At 40.2% G+C, this 23,872-nt stretch overlaps 1 protein-coding gene across 8 annotated transcripts in view; it reads left to right on the forward strand.

The window, feature by feature from the left end:
• The first annotated feature begins 5,096 nt into the window (after positions 1–5,096).
• Positions 5,097–23,872, forward strand: part of ppargc1b (peroxisome proliferator-activated receptor gamma, coactivator 1 beta) — a 108,027-nt gene continuing 89,251 nt past the window's right edge. The window contains exons 1-4 of one of the 8 annotated variants that reach the window (XM_042418143.1): positions 5,097–5,115; positions 10,276–10,393; positions 11,405–11,507; positions 15,276–15,447. In XM_042418143.1, the coding sequence (XP_042274077.1) occupies positions 15,367–15,447 (81 nt within the window). In that variant the 5' untranslated portion in view covers positions 5,097–5,115; positions 10,276–10,393; positions 11,405–11,507; positions 15,276–15,366. The other 7 variants (XM_042418142.1, XM_042418137.1, XM_042418138.1 and 4 more) reach the window with 7 other exon arrangements.

The raw sequence follows: 23,872 nt of genomic DNA on the forward strand, positions 1-23,872 counted from the left end.
AATATGTTACTGTGAGTTCTAAAAAACTGATTTGGTATTTTCTCATCCTGGCTGCTTACCAGCTATTAGCCGAAGAATGAGGGTTCCCTCTTTTGTGAGCCTTTCATATTGTGATGGAAATAGTACAGATGTATGTATTTGTGATTTAGAAGGAGAAAAAACATTTATTTTATTTAACAGATGGACACCGTAGCACAATATATATCTGTGAATAAACCATAAATAAATAAAAACAAATTCATAAATATATACAAGGTTTCACAGACATCGGATGTCATTACTGTCTGACCACTCAAGTAAAAGGCAGGTTGTGCCTATAACCTTAACATTTTTCCATACTGGTGTCAGCTCCTCACTGCATCATTGCAATCCAATTACCATTGCAAATTGTAATTTTTTTCTGGTTTTGTGACCCACTCTGCAGGGCTGTTCATGTGCACTTGTTCACCGGTTATATTTACAACAACACTTGAAGGCAGCAGCACAGTCGTACGCTGCAAATATTTGTTAAAGGCAATGTCAGTTGTAGGTTTTGCATTTCAATGCGTTGCCTCAGCCTTGAGCTACATTATTGTTTGTATGAGAGAGGAATGTACACACTGCTGTGTATTTACAACACATGTTGGTTAATGTACTGAAATTTATAGCATGTCACCACAAACACACACACACATGCAAACCTCCTTCACACACAAGAGGACAATTATTTAAATGTACACTTTCATCATAAAACTGTGCCATGAACTGCATAATTAACCCAAACTGATGAATCAAGGAAACTTAAACCTCATTTCTTAATTTTGACTAATTAAACTAACACCACAGACATGATCAAATCTATCTAATGTATTAGGGCATAATTTTAAAGATATAGCCCAGTCTTGTGTCCTGTTCTTAAACATGAACATAAACAGGGTGATGTGGTACGGCGAGAGGCTACAAGGACAGGAGAGAGGAAGAAGTTTTGCAGGTATTTGGTCATAAACCAAATCATTGGACACATTCAAATTTTTGAATTGATGATGGCACTAGATGGAAATTCAGGAAACCACCAAAACGATTACAGTTCATCCTGAGTGGAACATAAATATCTGTACCAAAATCTATGGCGATCCACCCAATATTTGAGACATTTCACCCAAAACCACAAATGTGAGCCTCATGGTGGCTCGAGGATCCATCATCTGGGAACAATGAATGCCTGTGCTAAATTTTGTGCCAACACATTCAAAAGATGTTGAGATATTTCACTGGTAAAGTGGAAAATTTGACATGTCAGTGGCACTAAATGCGAAGCTTGGGATCACCAAAGTCAGCAGGATTAATCATCTGGGTACCACGAACATATCGCAGCAGCGTCCAGTCACAGACAGAAAAGGCCAAGAGTTCTCAAGATTTCAGTCTAACAAAGCAGCAACTGTTCAACCTGCAAAAGAGGGAGAAACTAATCAGTTAGAAGAGCTGCTGAAGTGTTTGGTTGGTGAAATGAAAACCTGTTTGCCATCCGTGGACTCTAATGGAATACACCCTGCCGCATATTTCGTTTTTCGGTGTGTTTTTTGTAGCAGGTGTCCGTGCGTGACGCGTCATCCGTCAGCATCGGCAACCCGCAGAGCTCCCTCGACATTTTAAATCACTGCAGCTGTAAAGAGTGTGAACACAGACAGGCAGACGACAGACACGCTGATATAAATACCAAACACCACAGGATGGGTTATTAATACAGCAACGGTCTTCGATAGGTCACTATGTGAGGACATACCCAATAAAATCTATTTACAGTGTGTGTTCACATCCAAACCTTCCATAAGCATTTTAGGCTGTGATGTAGCACCACCTTGAAACAGAGAGCCTGGCTTTGACTCAAGATCACCTCATAAATTATATCATAAATCGTATCACAGATATACAAGAGGCTACATGAGAACCCTGCAAGCTGCTGCCAACAGGCGATGTTACATACATCCAGCCTGGCAAATACAACTGTGTCTTCAGGTAGATGTAAAACAGATACCTCATAGTGAATACAGCAGTTATAGTAAGTATGTAGAGTATTTTTTTTTTTTTTATCAAATGGTATTTTCTTCCTTTCACATCTAGTAAAATCCAGGGAATCTTAAAGGATAGGTTCACAATTTCTCAAGTCTGTCTTAGAATAAACATCACGTCCCCGTATAAACATTGTTTTTTCTCGCTGTAATCATTCCTTCTGTTCATACTGGCCGTTAAAAGATCCATTCTCAACGTGCTTTCAGTGTAAGTGATCGGGGACTAAATCCACAGCTCTTGTTTTGTGCAAAAATGTATTCAGAAGTTCATCTGAAGTTAATATGAAGCTTCAGCCATTCAAATTGGTAAAATCAATTGAATATTTTCCAGAGTTAGAGTCTTTTTAGTACAAATTCCCCTCTTTTTGTTACTATTCCTCCACTGCATCTCAACAGGGGAACACACAGCATTGAGAATCGGAGGTATTAAATTATGCTGTTGTCATATGATTTTTTTTTTTTTTTTTTTTTGGAGATTATGACAGAGTCCTTTTGTGACATTGAGAAAATTTCAGCCATTTTTTTTTTTCACAAAATGTTTCCATCATGATCATTAATTGATGATTGTTTTGTTGATTATCACACCAGGGGAAACACAGCTGGTTGTGTCAAGCTCATTAAAATAATTATGTGAGATTACAAAAAAATAAATAAATAAAATAATGATTTATTAAATATTTGCTGATTTAATATGATAGAAATTATTCATGCTGCAGTGAGCAAAGAGTGAGGTAATTGGTGACAAGGCTGTTTCACTTCAGGAGAAAATACATACAAAAACATTAATATATACCATAAAACATGTTAATAAATTGCTAAATAATGCATTGCTCTGCTGTGGTCAAAGCATATGTAGCTGCAATCGAATCCACCAGTATGTGAGTGGACACAAATGGGATCGCTTCTTCCACTGTGTTAAGTAGTGCAAAGGTCAAGGTCAGTCTGCTGTCAGATGCCGGGCGAGCGAGCCAAAGAATGAGTGAGTGAAGAAGCGAGTGAGCGAGCGAGTGAGTAAGCAAATGAGTGAACAAGCAAAAGCAAACGACGCACAGAATGAATTAATGCCCGCGTCTCTCTCGGATTCACTCCACACACAGTATTTTTCCTGCAGCCTTTCACCAGATTGGCCAACCAAGTAATGAAATTCCCTGGTTACATGTCAATGATCCCTGCTGCCTTGAATTAAATACCGCCATAAATCAGAGCGCTCTTGATTCAGTGATGTCCTCGGCAAAATTCCTTTAAGGACGAGAAATGTAAATTGATTCATTTTGAGGACCCCATCTTTAAATTTAACACGGGAGGGGGGGTGGGGGGGAGGCAGGGGTAGGTGGAGTCTGTGAGCTAATGTTGGTTTTTCCATCAATACTGTTTGAAATGGAAGTCAACAACAGCACATCATCAAAAGAGGAAACTGCCCCTCTGCTCGCTATCCGTCTTCAAATTTGGATATCTGTCTAAACTGCCCCAAAATTTGCATGTCTCGATCCTATTTGCATTTCTGACTTTCCTCAGAATGTCGTTCACATCAGTTACAGTTTATCTTTTCATAACTAACCCTTAATTATGGTGACAAAACGGGATTGTGATTTTAGAATCAATGATTTACCACTGTTCCCTATAGTTTATTAGCTCTTAATGGAAATATTTAATTCTATAAGTGGTACACTGGTGAATACATCACATATTTTATTGGTCTATTTCACAGTAAAATGTATTTCACTGGCTCAGCTGTGAAGCTGCTTTGCTGGTTCAGCAGCAGCTCGGCTGACTGTCTTAAGTGCATCTGGCTAGCTGACTCTGGCTTTCTGACAGACTGCCTCTCTGTCTGTCTGTCTATTTAAAGATTAAAAGTACCTCACATCTTCAATTTACACAGCAATAACAGAGTAGCAAAAAGACAATGGGATGATATTTTATTATTCGAGTAAAAGTTCTGCTTTTAAAATGTAACTGTGAAGCAAAAGTAACATCAAAGTTAAAAAGTACTGGACTTAATGTCAAAGTAAAATGTTTGATTCTTGACAGCAGTTCTTGCTAAGTTAAATTTTAAAAGAGCCAGGCTAGCTGCTCCCAGTCTTTATGCTAAGCTAGGCTAATCGTCTTCTGGCTCTTGCTCTGTATTAACACACAGATGTGAGAGTGGCATTCATCTTCTCTTCTAACTCTAGGAAAGAAAGTGAGTTAACTGCTGGGCAAAGCATCATATTTTATGAGCTTGTTAGATATCTCGACTGTGAAATTTTACTCTGCAAATAACTACAGTATTAACTGCAGCTGTCAGTTAATGTAAACGTAGTTGAGTAAACAGCACACTATCCCTCTATCCTCTGTCACCCTCCATCACATCTAGCGTGACGGTTCACCTATATGTTGGCTTGACTGCAGCATGAACATACAAGTCTTCCAAATTAAATATGTCATTGGTCCATGTACTTCACAATGACACAAAGAAGTGTGAAGTGTCCCCCAAAACTGTTACAAATCACTGCTGAAAATAATGTTTTATTATGTGACAGCGCTATGGTAAAGGTTTGGCTAGGTTGAGGCATGTAAACAACTTAGTGCGGTTTAGAGAATGATCTTTATTTGGGTTAAAATTAATGGTAGAAATATGGAGCAATGTTTTTTATGAGTGGGTCCCCATTTTATTTGTATTGTGCATGTACATAAGGACACACATAGTTGGCTGCGATAATGTGTCTACAAATGTAGCAATGTGCTAATAATAAAGGCAGGGAAGAAGAAGACAGCTACACAAAAGCCATTAACAATGCACAATTTCTACTCTTTAAAAGATTTAAAAGATCTTTTCAAAGGTTTTATGAGGAAATAAAATAATTCAACTTGTTTGTAGCTCTTAAAGGTGCACACAATACGTTTTGTTGTGTTCATCAGTGGGTGATCATCACAGTCAGAACATGCTAGAGCAGTGATGGTTATGATGGAGTGAAGTGTATGTGCAGAGTGTTAGAGTTAGAGAAAATGAAAAAGGAAAAAGCCATGCAGGGCACAGTACAAAAAGGAGAAGAAAAAAAAGAAAATGACAAACAAGCCAAGAAGAAAGGTTTGCAAATTTAATGATTAACTTTGCATTTTGTCAATTTTAGTGAATGGATTAATCATGCTAGCATCATGTAATCTTGCTAATTAGCTAACATTTGCTAGCCAGTGCTGGGGGGTGACGTTAGCTAACAACATAAACATTATTGCCATTCAGTTGAAACTGTCATCAAGCTATTTGGAGCAAAACATATAAAGCAAAAGTTCAGCTACACAGTAATTTGCGTCATTTTCTTGTGTCAATTTAAATTTGAGTGAACCATTGGACTAGTTTCGGTGTAGTAAAGCGAGCTATAGCCAGTGAGTGTGGTATAAGGTTAGGGGCGCTAGGGCACTGAATGTGCTAGGTCCAGCCCTGAGTATTGGTCCACTCAGTCCTAAAGTTTGGCCGGTAGAAACTAGATATATGTCTGCAGTGTGAACTCAATGTCAGGCTGCGTGGCTTTCTGGCTGACTGCCTTTTTGACTGACTGGTTGGCTGGCTGCCTGTCTAGATTAGTATGTAGCCTACTGATGTGTTGCTGTCCAGGGTAGTTATATTTGGAACATCCTTCTAACATGACTGGATTCCTTGCAGTCACTGACTGACTGTTTGATCTGGATCTTCCTGAGATGAGTCAAAATACAGTAAGTGGAAATGTGCATTTTTTTTCTTTTTGAAGTGGTTTATTTTGACAGTTTGTGCTGTGACCCTTGTATGCCCAGAAAATCCCATAATGACATGTTCACTGCATGCAAAACTCAACTGCTTGTAGTGGCCTAAGGAAGGCGATGTTGGTCGGCCAGCATGCTAATCCACAATTATGTTCAGACTGACATGAAATTAGCTATGGACGTAGCTGTGGCGAGGAGGATTGCTGAGAGTGCTGCAGCATCCTTGCTTCCATGTGGCTGAGATATCATTGTATTGTTGCAAGATTTGTTTTTCCTGTCATTAAAAATTTAAATAAAACTATCAGGAGGTTCACCAGATTTACAGATGGTTTCCCACATTTTGTAAAGTGTCCTATTGTTTTTTTTTTTTTTGTAATGATCTGTTGTGACAAAGATGTTTGAACCTGATTGAGACAGCTTCTCCAGCATGAACAAAATACAAAAACTCAAATGCAGTTTTCATCCAACAGTAGTCTCAGTGCTATGACAGTGTAGTGCAAGTGTAGGGGATTACCCCCTTCTGAAAACATGTTCCCACTGCCATAGCTGAGAATATCCATGTTCCCAGAGTATAAATCATAATGTTTTCGGTAACCCCCAAACTTTCCTCTAACCATCTGGCCAAAATCTACACAATAACACAATTTATTGGCCTTAGTGCCATGACATTTTCACTGGACATTCATGATCCTCAGACGATGAACTCCTTATAGTTTGGACACTCTTGTGAGCTAGCAACCCACTTTTATTATGATCAACCTTCCACATAAGATAAAGTATCTAAGATACATGGAGAAGAAAATTTCCTATGCAAATTACAGTATATGATGGATATTCATGTATTTGTGTGGACATAAATGCTAGCACCAAATAATGCAAAAATGTAAGAACACTTTAACCTAATAAGATTAAAAGCTTCTATCACTATTCACCTCCACTACGAAGATGCAACCACTGGTATGTCCAATTATCCCTGAAGTCATCTGAGGTCAGTGTGACCGTTACATGAAACATGTCGGCTGAGTTCAGGAGCTCACAGAGTTATTTTTTGATGAGCAGATATAAAGCACGGAGGTAAGATGAGGACATAACCTGAAATAATACTGGAACGTCCACTTAGATGAAATACCGTCCATGCTTCGAAGACCGCCTGGCACATACTAGCCCTGCTAAGCAATGGCCTGACCTTAATGCACAGCCTTGTTCTTGGATGGGTGACCGCACCCTGAGGACTAAACGTTATTGAAATGTCAACTTGGATGGTCGGGATGCTGCTAAGACACATAGCATCTCGGTTTACAGCCCTGAGACCTGGAATTGTTTTTAGTAGTTGTGGTGGTCCGCTGCAGCTCGGTGTGATATACCGAGGCACTAACGCTGCCTGGGTTTCTGCAGCTTATACCCTGTTTGTCATCTTGAGTGGAGTTTCCTTTTGGGTTGAGGCATTAGTTTTGTAAGTTCCCGCGGCACTTCCTTGTCTCTCAGGCACATTTTGTGTTTCTTCTCCTTCTCTTTTTGTTTTAACGGTTCATATACAGAGAAAACTTAATATAAAAAGAGAAGAGAGAGAGAGTTGTTTGTGGCTGGCAGATGTTTCCCCAAAGGAGTTAGTATTTTTAAAAGGGGACAACTTAGTTTAGAGATTACACTACAGAAGTGAACTCCTCCTCTTGCTCTGTTTGGCTGTCGTACAAAATTTGAAAAACGTTCTTTCTGCCTTCCTCCCATACTCTTTGATTCCACATCCCAGCTCTCCTCTCTGATCCTTAATCCTCCTTAGGAATATATTATTGCACTTATCAATAAGCTTGTCTCACCTCTGACCGCTGACCCCCTGATGGTTATGGTTTTCCTTGATAGTGATGATTTAGAAGTTGAAGGTTATTCTGGTAGTCTCTCTGGATCAGAGAGCTGGCTAGGGGCCTAATATAAAATGTAGTACTGTAACATAAGGAGAGGACATTACTCGAATGCCAACTTGCTTGGGAACTTAGTTTGTTGGCATTAATGTTGGATTCTTCTTCTGAGGTCGGGTTTTTGGGAGACCAGAGCTAATTGCCTTGGTCTCCCAAAAACCTTTGGGGGCCCCCAGTGGTGGAAGGTAACTACTGTAAGTACATTTACTTAAAGTATGTAAGTAAACTGTACAGTACAGTATGATGTACTGTGGTACAATTTTGAGGTACTTTACTTGAGTATTTCCATTTTATGCTTGATACTACTATTCCACCACAATTCAGAGGGAAATGTTGTTCTTTTTACACCATTGTGTTTATTTGACAGCTTTAGTTTCCCAACCTTATTGGCTTGTGACTACTGACACAAAAACAGTGTGTCCTTGTCAGATTTTAGATGCCTATGAGCTTTTAGCAGCTCTACAAAAGAGCCATTTCCCATGGTTTCAAATAAATAACTGTTTGAGGACAAGTCGTTCCAAAGCCAAAGTATTTTTCCTGACTTATCAAGGTGGCCCTCGCATTTTGACCAAATCTTGAGGTGCTGTCTTGTTGATGGGCCTTGTGTCAAATGTAGTTGTTTGCCTTTATCTTTTAGTATTACACTTACACTTGTGCATATTTCTTTTCTTTTTTTTGGTGCATATTCATAAATAAATGTGTGTTTTAGCAGATGAGCACTAGTTGGTTTCTGGGACTGTGGGCAAAACACAATCTAAACCTGTTATGTACACTATACTTGACTGTACTTGGCAAGTGCCCCGAGGCCCAGAGAACTGAGGGAGGGTAGTGATTCAAAACTTATTTTTGCTCCAGGGTTAATCGCCCCAATGGGTTAATCCGGCCATGGTATTAACTTGTCTAAATATCACATTCTAGTCAAATTATTTTAAAAACAATGTACATTCCACTTCATTTGTTACTGTAAGCATCACACAAAAGCACATCTTAGACTAGAAATAACTTGTCAATGGACATTAACACTGATTATTCATGTAACTGTTTTGAAGGCACGCTAGAAAAGTGATATAGCAGGTTGTGTAATGATTGAGAAAAACAAGAGACAGCCGGTTTTGAAATCAACATGAGTGATGAGTAATACATTTGATTTTTGTGCCGTTAGGTCTGGAGGTGAAGTTTTTGTTGGATGTACAGTATGTGCTGTGGTTACACGGCATAGAAATGAGAAAAAAACCACAATCACCTACATTTCTCTCTATATGATCGTTGATAGTTGGTGCAAAGTTTCGCCCAAAACATTTTCTGCCATTAAACTCAATTTAAGCTGCTACCTGAAGATGATGTCACATTTGTCTCCAAAAGACCAGAAAACTTAATGGAGCCAGAAGTGCCAGGTACATCCGATGGCTGTTTTACAGCAATATTAAAGTTTTTAAAGGATGGACTTTTTCCTGTATTGCACATTTATATTTGATGAGGAGATCAAGGTGTGGTGGTTTATGATATTTTATGCACCGGTCTTCAATAGGCTTGACTGAATCTGTGGTTTAACAAGCAGTTATTTTATGTATCTGTTGATTGCATTAAACAATGTGACGAGTATATGCAAATTTGAAATCTGCATGGATGCTTTTACATTGAGACTGTTGACCTGATATTCAATATATTTAATATCTGATTAACAGGATGAAGATGAAAGGGAGGGTCTTCATCTCTGTTTGCTGCAGTCTAATGACACAGACACAGAAATATCTAATAAAAACCCAAAAATTCCTTTTTTCTCTCTTGTTCTTTTATATACACTTTCTTTGTAATATTGCACTTTTACATTTATACATTATTGATAATTCCTTTCCTATTGATATGTGTCTTTTTGTTATAACTTGATACATTGATGTGTTGTGTCTATTCTCAATCCAAATGACTATTTGTAGGTCTTTTGAGAGAAATGAAATTTCATCTTACTGTATACCTTCACTATGTAGAATTGGGACAACAACATACTTGAACTTGAACTTGTTTTGAACACATAAAAACACACACACATTATGAGTATTTCTGTCCTTCTCTTGTACTTCTATACTTGTGAGGACCTTCAGTGACAAAAAGCATTTTCTATTCCCTTACCCTAACTGTAACCATCACAACTGCATGCCTGACCCCGACCTTTACCCCGCCTTTAAAGGATAATTTCTGTTTTCTGACAACTCTGGTCTAACAGTGGATAGGAAACACAAGTGGTCAGACAAACATACGGGTTGAAAACAAGCCAACAGTTTATCCAGATTATCAAAACCACTTTATTTGGAAGGCAAATGAAAGTGAGCGCGCACAATATGTTTGTAATAAACCCTCATTACGCAGGAACAGTGCACAGAAATACAGTAAATATAGTAAAAGTCAAAGTAAAAACAGAAGTCAGCCTGTAAACTGCGGCGAGTGTTTCCAGTAGACAGTTTGGGTAACGATTTCACCGTTCACCTTTGCTTTCGCTTCCAAACAAATTTGGCTAACCTGGGGGCTTTGTTTAAAACCTGTCGGATCAACTGACAACTCCTGTTTCCTGACCTGTCGGACTTCTTTTACTATTCCAGATTCCTCAGCTGCTCTGTGTATACTGTAATAAAATGAGACCCGAGTTGAAATAGAGGAAGAACGGAAGACGTGAAGAGCACAGAGAGTGTTCTTCTTTTGGTCCTCACAAAGAGAGAAGTAAGTGCAAGAGCACACGCACACACACACACACACACACACACACACACACACACACACACACACACACACACACATTGTATTAAGGTCAGTGTTGTCAGCCAGGCTATTGAAAGACACGCAGAGCTCTGTTATGGCCATCACCTGCCTCAGATAGTTAACCTTTTCATTACCAACACACACACACACACACACACAAGCAAACTGATACACACACACACGCACATGCACGCACACGCACACACGCATGCACGCACACATTTAGACAGCAGTAAACCCCTGTGCTGCAATGCAGTGATAACATTACAATCACTGCTGTTAGTGTGTGTCCTCACGCTTGATGTTCCCTCAGTGGCTTTTGGGAATAGCTGCAATTGTGGAAACTCATAATGCAATAACGGCACATATTGCCATAAAAATGTCATAAAGTCTTACAGTAAAAGTTTAGATTGCATCATGTAATAATTTGATGCATTGTGTAATATTTTGTACATGGCATTCCGGGGGTTCATTTTTAAGAATAATGTAATAATTTCACACTGAATGAAACACCGGGTTTATATTTTAGAGGATGTGTTATGCTGACGTCACGGAGCTCTGTGCTCGCTCACTGTAACTCTGGGATACGCATTCAATCCCAGATGCCGTTGTGTTCCTTGCAAACTGTATGAGTCACTAACATGAAATTGATAAGACGCAGTTATTGGTTTAGTTTTATAGCCCAAACTCTTTTTGCAAAAGTAATTTGCCGCTAAAATGTTTTCATCAAACAAACGTCTGAGACAGGCGGCAACAAATGAAGCCAAACAGCTCTGAGTTTGGTTCAGGCATGTAGAGCTGTCAACACAGAGGAGGGAGAATATCTGATACCTTCATCAAATCATGATACAACTACACAGGAATGAGGTAGAAGTAGAGCAGGACAGTTGATTTCTGTGGCTCTGCAGAACTAAAACGCATCCATCATCACTGATGTAAACAATATTCTGAAAATAAGGTATTTTGTTTCAGGTTGAGCCTCGCATCGATTGGCTGGTCAAAACAGAGACATTGTTCTATTTTCCAGCCACAAACAACAACACAACTCCGAGTTACTGACCTTCACAAGGCAAAGGTGAGCACCGAGTCTTTTATTTTGGAAAAAACACCTGAAATTTTGCAACATGCTTCTGCTACAACTCAACAACAATCTGAAAAACACCCACCCTACGTCTACACTTTTTTCCTCTCTGTCCTGGGAGATTTGCCGTCATGCCATTAAAATGAAAAAACAGGATGAGTTAGTTAAGTGGGTGTTACTGTTTCCCCAACAACAGAAAAACCCAATAAACAGCATCACAGTTATGACTGAATTAGATGGTGAGATTTTTGTTTTAATTACAATGGCATCAGTTAATGTCATCAACTATCCTCGCTACATGACTGACAGAAGTTGGTTTTGCAGTTGCCCAGCAACAGCAGCGGGATTCTGCAAACACTTTGTCAGTGCTGGTTTCTTAAAATAAAAGGCAGAGAAAGTGCAGATAGAGTCTTCAAGCAAACCTGAACGAATGTCCTGAGTGATCGGGCCCTTTGGATTTCGTGTGTGTTTTGTGTGATAATGACTGGGGTTGCTTTGTTTTGGGTTAGCTTACTTGTTTCCGGCTTTAATAAGGAGCAAAAATGCTGAATTCTTGATTTTAGGAGCTAAACATGGAGTTTAATCACATTTAACACAGTATTGCATTAATGTGGAACAATCAGTAGTCCGCCTCCAAACCGGCAGATCCGTGTTACAGTCTCACCGGTTTTACATCCCCGTGCCAGATACGGACCGCATACAGACTGACGAGTGGGTGTGTCAGTTAGACTCGCAATCAGTCAGCAGAGTCAAAGTAGTTACGGGCCAGATCCGTGGAAACGAGCGCGCGATTTTTTTTCTTTTTCCTTTTGTCAGACCAAGGAAAAGCAGGAGACCGTTGGCGGCTTTTCTTCAAGCGCTGGGAAAATTTTTATTACGGTAAGGCGAACAATGTTGTGACAAAACAGTATTTAAAGTGGTTTTATATCTCTTAACATAATTTCAGAAGGTTTTGACTTCCCATTTAAGCTTGCTAATAATATTATATCGGCAACGGCTAGCTTTTTAGCCGGGCTAGCTTACTTAACTAGCTAAGTTAGTTAGAATTAATAATGAATAAACAACTCTGTGTTTGTTATTAGTGATGTTACAACCAATGTCGCCCACAACTTGCTTTTCATCCGCATCTTACTGTCTGTTAACGTTACGTTAGCTGCTCATATAGCCAGTAGCATATAGGCTAACGGCTAACCTTAAGGCTAACTGCTAACATTAGTTTGAAACGGCACCATTTGACAGCACAACCGGTCTCTATTTCTGATTCAGGTTCCCCCAGAGTGCCGCGGATCAGTAGGGTAAGTTTTTTTTCCCTTCTTTGATTTCCCCATCATTACAGTAATTTTCAAATCCAGGCTATAAGTTAGTTAAAGTTTTACAGTAAGTAAAGAAGTTAAAAATTTCATCTAAAGTTAGCTCATATAGCCAGTAGCATATAGGCTAACGGCTAACCTTAAGGCTAACTGCTAACATTAGTTTGAAACGGCACCATTTGACAGCACAACCGGTCTCTATTTCAGATTCAGGTTCCCCCAGAGTGCCGCGGATCAGTAGGGTAAGTTTTTTTTCCCTTCTTTGATTTCCCCATCATTACAGTAATTTTCAAATCCAGGCTATAAGTTAGTTAAAGTTTTACAGTAAGTAAAGAAGTTAAAAATTTCATCTAAAGTTAGCTCATATAGCCAGTAGCATATAGGCTAACGGCTAACCTTAAGGCTAACTGCTAACATTAGTTTGAAACGGCACCATTTGACAGCACAACCGGTCTCTATTTCAGATTCAGGTTAAACTTTAGAAAAATTTTTTTAGTTAAAATTAGGTTTCACTTCATAAAGGTACTGTATATTTTACATATATTTTGCATTCTTGATTACTGTGGCAGCCGCACTAAACACCAATACTGAGTGCGGTTTTCTTTTTAGCACCGTTAACATACAAACATTTTAAGTAGTGACAGTACACATAGCCTTTTGTTTTTCCTACAGCACACACTTTATTTTTTGACAGTTTGCTAATTTGTATGCACACATTTTAGTTAACATTCTGTCATTTCTTGCTTGCTTTAAATTATGTTCTAACTTTTTGTTTTTCATGGATCCAGCAAAAGAAGTGGCACGAGGATGTGGAAGTGACAGCAGGCAGTGGGAGAGGTCAAACTTAATTATTTGAAGTTTTGTTGTTTTTTTTTTTGTTTGTTTTTGGGGGGGGGGGGGGGGGTAGAGGTCACAGTTTGGTTGTGAATAATGTTGGTATTGTTGCTATTAAGGTTAAGGTTGTTAGTTAATTGTTTATTCCTGTTAATTGTTCATTATGCTGTTTTACTTTTCTCTAGTGATCTTTGTATTTTGAATTTGAATTTTAAGATTAAATTAATTTGTAAATAAATAACAATGTTTTATGCTACACACCTGGTGTTCTTGAGCCTTACTGCTTGGTCCCTGACAATTACATTAGTTATGCTTCTGTTACACTCTAAATTACGGGTTTAAAAGGACTTCGTCTCTTCTTCATATGCCATATGCTATTGTCATATGACATAATTACACTATTTTATATTTACTCAGTTTACACTCAACATGCACAGGTAAACCCAAGTGATGTAATGTCACGTTTCATTCACTTTTTTCTGGAGTTAATCCACCATAAGTAGAGTACACTTCATTACAGATTTTGACTGATGAGTGTACAGTGAGCGACCAACAAAGCAGCATCTCCTGTCATAACTTATGATTTCTGTTTTTTTTTTTTTTTGTTTGTTTTTTTTAAACAACCAGTTATGATGATGCAACCATAGTTCTAGAAATTTATATCCAGAGATACTTTTTTTAGTTTGATTTTAGTTATGGAAAAGATAAAGGTTAGCCCAGAACTAATTCAGATACAGCAAATATTTGAACAAAATGGCTAGAAAGTGATCCGATCTGGAGCTGGCCGAGTGCCGGCCCAGATAAGAAAGGACGCCGGCCCGGGTCCATTTTACAGATCTGGCCCACAACTTATGGAAGCTCTGGGCCGGATCCAGTACAGAACTGAACCGGATCTGGCCCACCTTCGCACAAATGACTACAAAATAATCTCATCCGTTCTGGAGCTGGCCCGGTGCCGGCCCAGAAGTGAAAAAACGGATCCGCGCCGTTATTGGCCCGTTGTGCCAAAGGACACCGGCCCGGGTCCGTTTTACAGATCTGGCCCACAACTTATGGAGGCTCTGGGCCGGATCTGGGCCATATCATTTTTGCTATCTGGGTACATACCGTCGGGGAAAATCACAACCTTTCAGACTACAAATTGCTTTGTGGGACAGAACAAGAAATGAGAGTTGTTCTTCCAGGACAAATGGAGGGAGACATACGTAAACAGTAACAGTGGTATGAGCTGGAGGCTATTATAATCAATAGCTGCACTATGGTTTACATTCTTAAATGTCTCTTAATTCAAACAGTAAAATGTGGCCAAAGAACAGAATAATATATCATCATAAACACATCATACAGCACGAATCCTTGGATATGAGATTAGAAATCTTTTTTTACCTGTTAATTCTAAATATTTATGTATTTGACATTAAAATTAACAACTACAATTATTTTTTTTGCATTATAAAATTCTCTATTAGTAATAATTTCCGGTAAATTAAATAAAAATGAATCCTGTTTTTATTGTAGGACCCCCTTAAGCAACTGCATTGACCCCTGGAGGTCCCCAGACCCCACTTTAGAGAACTGCATGTCTTTAATATCTTGGTGTGTTTTTGTGTGTAAACAGATGCGCCCTCTGCAGGCGACTTTACCCCACTGCTCCTCCTCCTCCTCCTATACTCCGCTCTCTGACTCCACGGCTCCTCATTCACTAGAAGATGGCGGACTGCGCTCCACTATTAGATGAGGAACTCTCGTCCTTTGTCTTCAATTACCTGACAGAAAACTCCGGCAGCCAGGTAAGATCCCGGCCTCTTTGGATACACGGGACTTTGGGCTTTCCAGGCCGGGGTGCATCTTTGCACGTCGCCGGCCGTGGCGCATGCTATGCCCGGTTGATGCGAGCCTTTCTCCCGGCTTGTCAGCAGCATCTCCCCGGCACACTGCGACCCGGCGTCTCGGTCTGTGTGCTTGTGTGTGTGTGTGTGTGTGAATGCCTACTATGTCTTGACGCCTGGCTTTCACGTGTTTTTGTGGAGGAAATGTCATCGACCATGGGAAAAAAAAGGGAATTTAACGGATTAAAACGAATAAATGATTTTGTGTTGGTTCATGAAGCGGAGACCTGCCGGTGTGTTGCAGCTTGGGGAGGATTATTTGGTATGCAGAGGGGCGCTTTGGAAACTTTTGACGCATTCTTCAGGGAAGTTTTAATTTCAGTGCCGGAGACTTGGACACGTGGTGCGCCCCCGAACGCATGGACTTAGCCTGAGGACTATTATGATATTATGACATTATGATATTAATCCTCTGGCTGCAGGACTGATTGGCTTCAAATTTTGTTCAGAGAAAAGACATACTTGAGTGTCTTTTTGTTGATGCTTTTTACTCGGCTGGTTGGATATTGTTGTTTTTGTATTTCTGCACACAGCGTGTTGCAGATGTTTTAATAAAGCGTCTGTTTTGTGGAAGCACGGCAGTACATCAGTGCTGTGTAATTTTATTTATCCACTCCATTATAAGCTGCTTGCCACAGCACCGTGAGCTTAACCGGGGGATCTCTGGATCTCTGGATCTGCAGGCTGCTCGGTGCGCTGCTTCGAAGTTGTGCAACTCCCCCTCCGATGATAGGCCTACCTGTAATTTACCCACAGCGGTCAATTTATCAGACGATGTTCCGCAAAGTGGTGAGACAGACAACAGACAGTGGGTTTCGGTCATCAGGGAAAGTTTCGTGGCGATGTTACGTTTTCATAATGCGTTTGCGTAATCGTTTGGTAACGGTTACAAAACGATTCACTAGTTCACACTGTTAGGAAGCGTCGAGACACCAAACTGCGCTTAGAAATATCTGCAATTCAGGGATTCCTCTCTTATTGGGAATCACGCCTAACACTTGAAACATTTTACTATTTTAATTTAATTTATAACATCTCCAATTGAATTCGGCGTACAATCAACGATCAAAGCAGCTGTAATTAAAATAATATGTAAACTTTTATAACAGGTTCTCCTGTTAATCCCACAATAATCTCCTACCAAAACACCCCGCGGAGGGCGGTAGCGAGTGCTGTTTGCCAATTATAGAAATTGAAATTTCGTAGAAATTAAGTGATGCTTTGTGCTTCATATGTGTGCCGATTTTTCCAGGAGAAAGTGTTTATGAGCAGCAGCTCCTCAGCTGTATGATATGATGTTTGCCTTGTTGCCTACGTGGAAGGAAACAATAAATTGAGTGATTTCCGCACCGAGTCTGGTGGAAAAAATCTAATTCTCACCGGACAGAGCGGAGGATATCGGTTCTCATCCGCATCTCCTACCTGACTGGACGCTCGCGCATCCGAATAACACACACGTGCACGTAAACCCATAACACGGTATGTTATTAGGATACAGGACCCCCGGTGTTTACTGCGTCACAGTGTGACATAAGATTGCGTCGTGTTGATTGTTATTGCTGTGATTGCACGGTCAACGGAGGATGTGTTGGTGGGGTTAAGGAGAGGAGGGGGGTGAGGATTGGTGGGGGGGTTGGTGGTGGGGGGTGTGTGTGTGCTGTCACAGCTGATTGGCAGCTTAAGCAGGTTAATTCAGTGTGTGGTGGGATTCAGAGAGACTGCGGGCTATTTATAACATGCAGCAGTGACATGTGCTTCCACAGAACACACACACAGACAGATGTGTCCTGCCCCCCCCCCAACACCAAAACACTTCAATGATGCCTTCAAATGATATATTATAGTAGATCATGAACATACAGTACATGCAGCATACATACACCAATATCCTATCATGTCTTATGACATCACTCGAGTATAATATACCCACATACATGCCTATTAAATGTACACAATGCCAGAATCATACATTATTTTATCAGTATAGACTTTAGTATGTCTATACAGACTTGATATATGTCTGTATTATATTATATTGAGGCATTACAGTGATCTCATTAATCTAATATGGTAAAATGGCAAAATATGCAAATGATTCTCAGTGTTGATCACCAGAGATGTTGTGAAATTAATATTCCCATTAGCCTTATATCATTAGAATATATCAGCGCTCAAAAGAATCATTTTGACAAAATTTGCTATGAGCTCTTAACAAGCAGTGGCCCATTAGTATGTCCATTATAACAAACTCATGTCATGCAAACATACATCATTCAGACACAGAATTTTTCAACTCTAGTGGAGATGTCAAAGCTTCCAAAGATACCAAATTGGAAATGTGTATAAAATCATGCAAAAGACATCTAGTATACTTTTGTTTGATGGGATGGTGCAGAAATAAAAAAAACAAAAACAACAACAACAGTCTGGGGTGTGAATATTTCACACAGAATAGACATCATCAATGTAACATGCACATATTTCCACCGGCTGTATTTTCTTTCTCAGGCTTGTTATTCTCAAAAGTCCTTGAGTGACACGAAGGGTGAAAGATAGATTGCAACTTGGGCGTAAAGAAAAGGAAAAAAAAAATGTAATTGCACATTGTATCACCATACAAGTCCTTTCTTCATGTGTAGAACGATAAGATAATCTACTTTACAAACGCAGCATTAATATGTTAATATTTACTCAGGGCTATTAGGGCTTGCTGGTGGCTTTCTCTCTCTCTCTCCCTCTCTCTCCCAGTGTGTCTCTATGTCGCTCGCCCCTGCCGGCTGGTTATTGTATTACTACTCTATCCTCGTGACTGGAGTTACAGAACAGGGCTGCTGCAGTCATGTGAGTTGTAGTGGAGGAGGGAGGGAGGGAGGGAGAGAGGGAGGCGTTACCCGTAACGTAGACGAGTGACAGGCAGTCACTCCCTCCCTCCCTCCGCCTCCTCCTCCTCCTCCTCCTAACATGTGACTCCTTCCTCCTCTCTCTCTCTCTCTCTCTGTCATACAGTCCTCTCTCGCTCACTCCTTTAACATTCAGCGTACATGCTTACTGTAATTTCTCTCCTTCTGCCTCTCTTCCTGTTTCTCGCTTATACACGCTGTTCATCTATCTCTGTCTTCTTTGTCTTTCTGTGTGTCGGAGGCAGTTTGTAATTTACTCAAATTAAGTGAAAAACATTTAAAATTTGAAAGTTGAAGCCAGTATGCTACCAGATTTCCAATCAAATCGACTCAAATCAAATTCAAATCTCATAAAGGGTTTGTATTTGTGCAGTAAATCTTGCAATCTGCCTAATATATCTAATTGTGAGACTGCTGTGATGTAGGTCAACATAAGCATAAGCTTACACAAGCTGCTCCTATGGAAACATACAACCAATCAGATGCATCGTTGGTGAAATGATCAATCAATTTCTCAGGCAGCAGAAAGCCATATGTTTGTCATTCTTTTAAAACAGTCAAATCATATGTTAAGAAATATGCTTCCTGACGAGGAGCTGCATCGCCTGAAATCCCTCCATGAAACATTATGAAGCTTCAATGTGAATATAAAAGAGATGAAACTTTGCTGTATCCAACCAAACAACCGTACAAAGTGTTGAAAGGTAGTTAAAGAGTGCAGTCAGACCTATTTCAGTGCTAATCATTGACCGGGTGTTGACGGCTGGTCCGGGTCCATCCAGGGGGATTGACTCTGGAAGATCAGGTCGACTTAACGTCAGTCTCCACATCCTGCTGTAACAGGACACAACCAGACACCAAGCTCACGCTGGTAAAATATTAGCTTGTTAGTTAGTTTCCTCTGCTGTTCAAGCAACCGTGTTAAAAAAAAAGAAAAAAAAATGGTCACATGAAAATGCAAAACACACGTTTTGGTTTCCAGTTAGAAAATCTGGAATCTTTTAACCTCTGAGATCAAAATACAATGTGGTCAAAACATCAAAACGGTACATGTGGTTTAAAATCACATGTGATTTCTTTTTCTTTCTTTTTTGTTTTTTTTTTTTTAGTTTTGAAGATGTGTTCAGGACTACAGGGTCAAGCTGGGAGGTAAAAATAGTCGGCCTACTTTTCCCCCCTCAGGGATCATAAAAGTTTCCGTGTCCATCCGAGTTATCTTCAGTCAGACTTTGGATGCTATTATTTTCTCCATGTAATGATCGGTCTTTAACATCCAGCCGCTCGGCACCGTACTTTCTCTATCTGCGGACTGTTATGGTGAAAATGCTTACTTGCAAAAAAAAGCTGATTAGAAGTCTGGTTACGCGTTTACATGGTGGAGAAATGGATGTTCTCCAGGAAGTCAAATCTACCTGTGGATCTCCAATCCCGTACTCTGATTTACAGAAAGGAGAGTTCTGGTTCACAGTGAAGAAATCAGCTTTCTGGTGAAAACCGACTGTAACCAGATTACTCAGGTGCATGTAAACACACCGCAGGATAATAAAAGTCAATGACTTCTGTCAAACCTCTCGTTCACCATGATGATTGATCACTCTCCACACAACACAAAGTCAATGATTAATCGTATTAAATAATCGTGATCTCAGTATTAACCAGAATAATAGTGATTATGATTTTTGCCATAAACGAGCAGCCCTACCAGGAGAAATCAACATCAACGCTGTTTTAATGCACGAGCTCACCGAGGCTCAAACCCTGCAGTCATGAGTGATTGTTGATCCGTTATTGTATTCAAATTAATTTGTAGTGGATGTTTGTGTAGGTTGGACCGGCGAACGTTAGTCGAGTCATGATGACAGTCATAAAAACTTAATGTTCTGCCAATTACTTTCCTCTGGCGCCGGACTATACTATTCTACTGTCAAACATTAGCCAGCATCTAAAAAAAAAAAGTCCAAACGGCTGATGGACTCTGGGATTTAAAGCCTCTGTGTCATGTGACATGTAGAGGTTGCTTCCTGTTCTTACTTACTCTCAACTGTAGCTTCAATTAACACTTAATTGGAAGCGTGTGACCAAAAAAACCACATAGTAGAGAACAGTCCCAGCCTGGGACAGTGAGGAGTTATGAGTCGGAGGTTGAAATAATTGAAAAACTTTGGAAATACTTTTGAAAAACCAATTGGTCCCAAATATCAACCAATTACTGAAGGCTTCCATGTTTCCTCAACATGTAACTTGGGACTAATCGAGGTAAAACTCAACTCTTGTTTTGTGTTTCAACAGTATTTAAAACATTAACCGCATCTCTGAAACAAAGCCTACACGTTGCAAATGGAAAACTTAATAAAGCTGAAAGCCATTAGCGTGCTGCTGCTCATACTGTCAGTCAGCACTTTATCCTCTAACCATGAACTCCTACGCAGCAGCCGGCCATCTCCTTTCTATAAGGTGATCCTATCCTATTTCAGACCGGAAGTCCCTCACTGACCACATTTAGCTTGATACCTGTCAGCTCAGCGGGGGTAAACACACACATTTTTATCAATTTACATTTATTTTCCCAGCCATCCATCATTCAAGGTAACCTTTTGCCGCTAAAGTCGTAATTTTAGCATAATTTACATCTAAATAAATCAATGTTTTTCTGCTCTCTGTGGTATAATTAGCCTTGTTCTAGTCGCAAATCACTCGCTGTCTGGCTGCTTATGTCTGTCTGGGGAGTTGGGATGAGCAGGAATAAAGAAACACATATATATATATTTAGAAAAAACTCCAAAAGAGGCCATGATGTCACAGTTTTGTACATACTTTTCGGTTGACAAGTGATTTGTGGGATCATCGGAGTAATGATCGCCAAAGATGGAGACAAAAAACACAGCGAGAATAGGTGGATAACTATTTTAAACTTGTGTAGAAACCAGGCTGGTTTATGGAGGGAAAACAAACACATACTGTACTCCCATCAGAAGTGTAATTACTCACTTTGGCATATAAATGACTGTTGGAATGAATCTATACTTAGTTTGCAAACAGGTAAGGATCTTCATCTTACGTTCCCGCTGTAAGCCAATAAATCCGATTTGAAATTAGACAGTAACAAGGAGTAAAGGATCCAGACCAGACAGTCAGGTAGGCAGGCAGACAGACAGGTATATAAATAACAAGGCTTTGAAGTTCCACCCGGGGGTGATGGATACAGGTGTTATTCGCAGTGACTGGGATTTACGTCGTGCCGGCGATGAGAGAGAGAGAGAGAGAGAGAGAGAGAGAGAGAGACAGACTCTCTTCGCCTGCGTCTTATCTGCCCTCCTCTCTGTCCACTGATTTATTTTTTTTGTACTGTGACTGCCATGTGTTTCCTTTTTAAGGTTTTTGTCTCTAATTCCCTGTTTTGTCCCCAGTCCTGTGTCATTATCCTTCTTCCAACCCCCCCACCCCTCTCTCGCTCCCTCTCTCTCTCTGTGTGTCTGAGTCGTGATGTGCACTGCTGCAGTGCAATGTGCTCAGCTTGCAACCCTACAGTGACTCACCTGTCCCTTCTGTCTCTTTACTGGACGCACAAACACACACACAAACACACACACTCAAGCTCATGAGCATTATATGCAGATACACATATGCTGCATGTCTATAAATGCACACATAGTTTTAGGTCACAATTAGATTTTTTTATATCATATTTCATGGATATTCATGCTGCTATGATGAGTAAATCACAGTGAGAATATCTTAGATGACCTATACTGTAGCCAGCAGTGAGCAGGTCAAAGGTCAGAGTGTGAAGGCATTGTGTCAATAGATAGAACAAAGTGTTCCCTTGACCATAAACCGAGGAAGATAGGGAAGTAGTGAGGATTATTTTGGAGATACACTCCTCCACGTGGTCTATGGGCTGTGTTAGATTTACAGCGAGTTGTCATTGCATTTTCTGAATGGCAAAGTGTTAAATCGATGAAACGGATACGGCTTTGCTCCGCGATCGCCGCTAAAATTGACTTTAGTCTGGCTCATGTTTCCTAACCCAACACTGTGGCAGCCTGCTTGCTCACTATAGTGAATTTCTATGTGCACATGTATGTCTAGGTTAACTGTAAATGTGTATGTTTATGTGTGGTTGATCCTCATTCATGTGTGTATGCGTCAGAACGGGCGCTGGGAATATGGATGCTTCCTCCCAAATCCTTCTGGGATTCATCAGGCATCCGGCTCAGATGCTGCTCCCCCCCCCCCCCTCCCTCCCTCCCTCCCTTCCCCCCTCCCTCCCTTCCCATGTGCGCCTGTAAGCAAAGATCATAAAGTGCACATGTGTGCACGCATGTTTCTGTGTGTGTCACATGTTGCCAGCTAGCATGCTAGCAGAGGCAGGTGAGGGGTCTCTCAATAATTAATCGCGTGGTGATTCGTCAGCTGCTCAGTCAGGCCTGCTTGGCATCACTCAACACACACACACACACACACACACACTCTAAAATAAGAATTATGATTATCTGAATCAGATATGACATTACAATTATCACTCATGATGTTCAGGGAAAACATTTTCATAAAAATAGCACCTCTGGAATCTCTTTGTGCCTGTTTGATGTTTTTTGGGGGTGTTGATGTTTAAGTCTGCTGTCATGCATGTTAGTGTGGTCAGTTGAAAAGGGTTTTTCTGGTAGTTTTTGTGGCTTTATCAGCTTTATCATCATCTGAAAGAGCATGTAGTTGTGTAAACTTGAAGCTATATGGCAAAGCAAGCGTGGATGCATTTATGTCTACAGATGTTTACTTGAGTTTTTGGGATGGACCGGCCACTGACCAGTTCTATAACCATGATAGTTCGTGAGTGAGTGATGAAGTTACACCATTGGTTGGCCGGCCCGGTGTGTGTGGGGTAGTGCTGGGTGGCCCTCTGCAGGTGCACTCGATTTGACTGTAACCGCAGTAACCAGGACGTAGATAAGCCTCCTGAATTTGCAACCAAAACGCCGTCAAAACTTCAATTTCCACCGCAGCCTCCGTGATCATCCACCGAGAAAGAGGCGGGGAAAAAAAGGCGCTCAGAGGCGTGAGGGCGCGGTTAAAACACCTCGAATAACCATCAACACAAACACTCGATGCAGGGTGAAAGAGCAAGGGGGAGTTAACAGATCATTAGAATAGTTATAATTAGAATTCAAATAAGTTCTCTTTCAAATCAAACATCCCGAGATATGAAAGTATCTCTCTTGCAACTGCATTTATAACCTTTTTTTACTCAAACGTAGGTTAACCATGTCATGTGATGCTACTTTAATACACTTTAACAACAAATATTACTGGGACCGTTACAGAAAATTGCAGATGAGCATTTAATATCCAAGAATTCACATTATAGACACGACCACTGACTAACACTGTATCCACACTGCTTGTGTACAGTGATATTGTCAATTAGA

This window comes from Thunnus maccoyii, chromosome 8 (assembly GCF_910596095.1).
Source record: "Thunnus maccoyii chromosome 8, fThuMac1.1, whole genome shotgun sequence".
NCBI lineage: Eukaryota > Metazoa > Chordata > Actinopteri > Scombriformes > Scombridae > Thunnus > Thunnus maccoyii.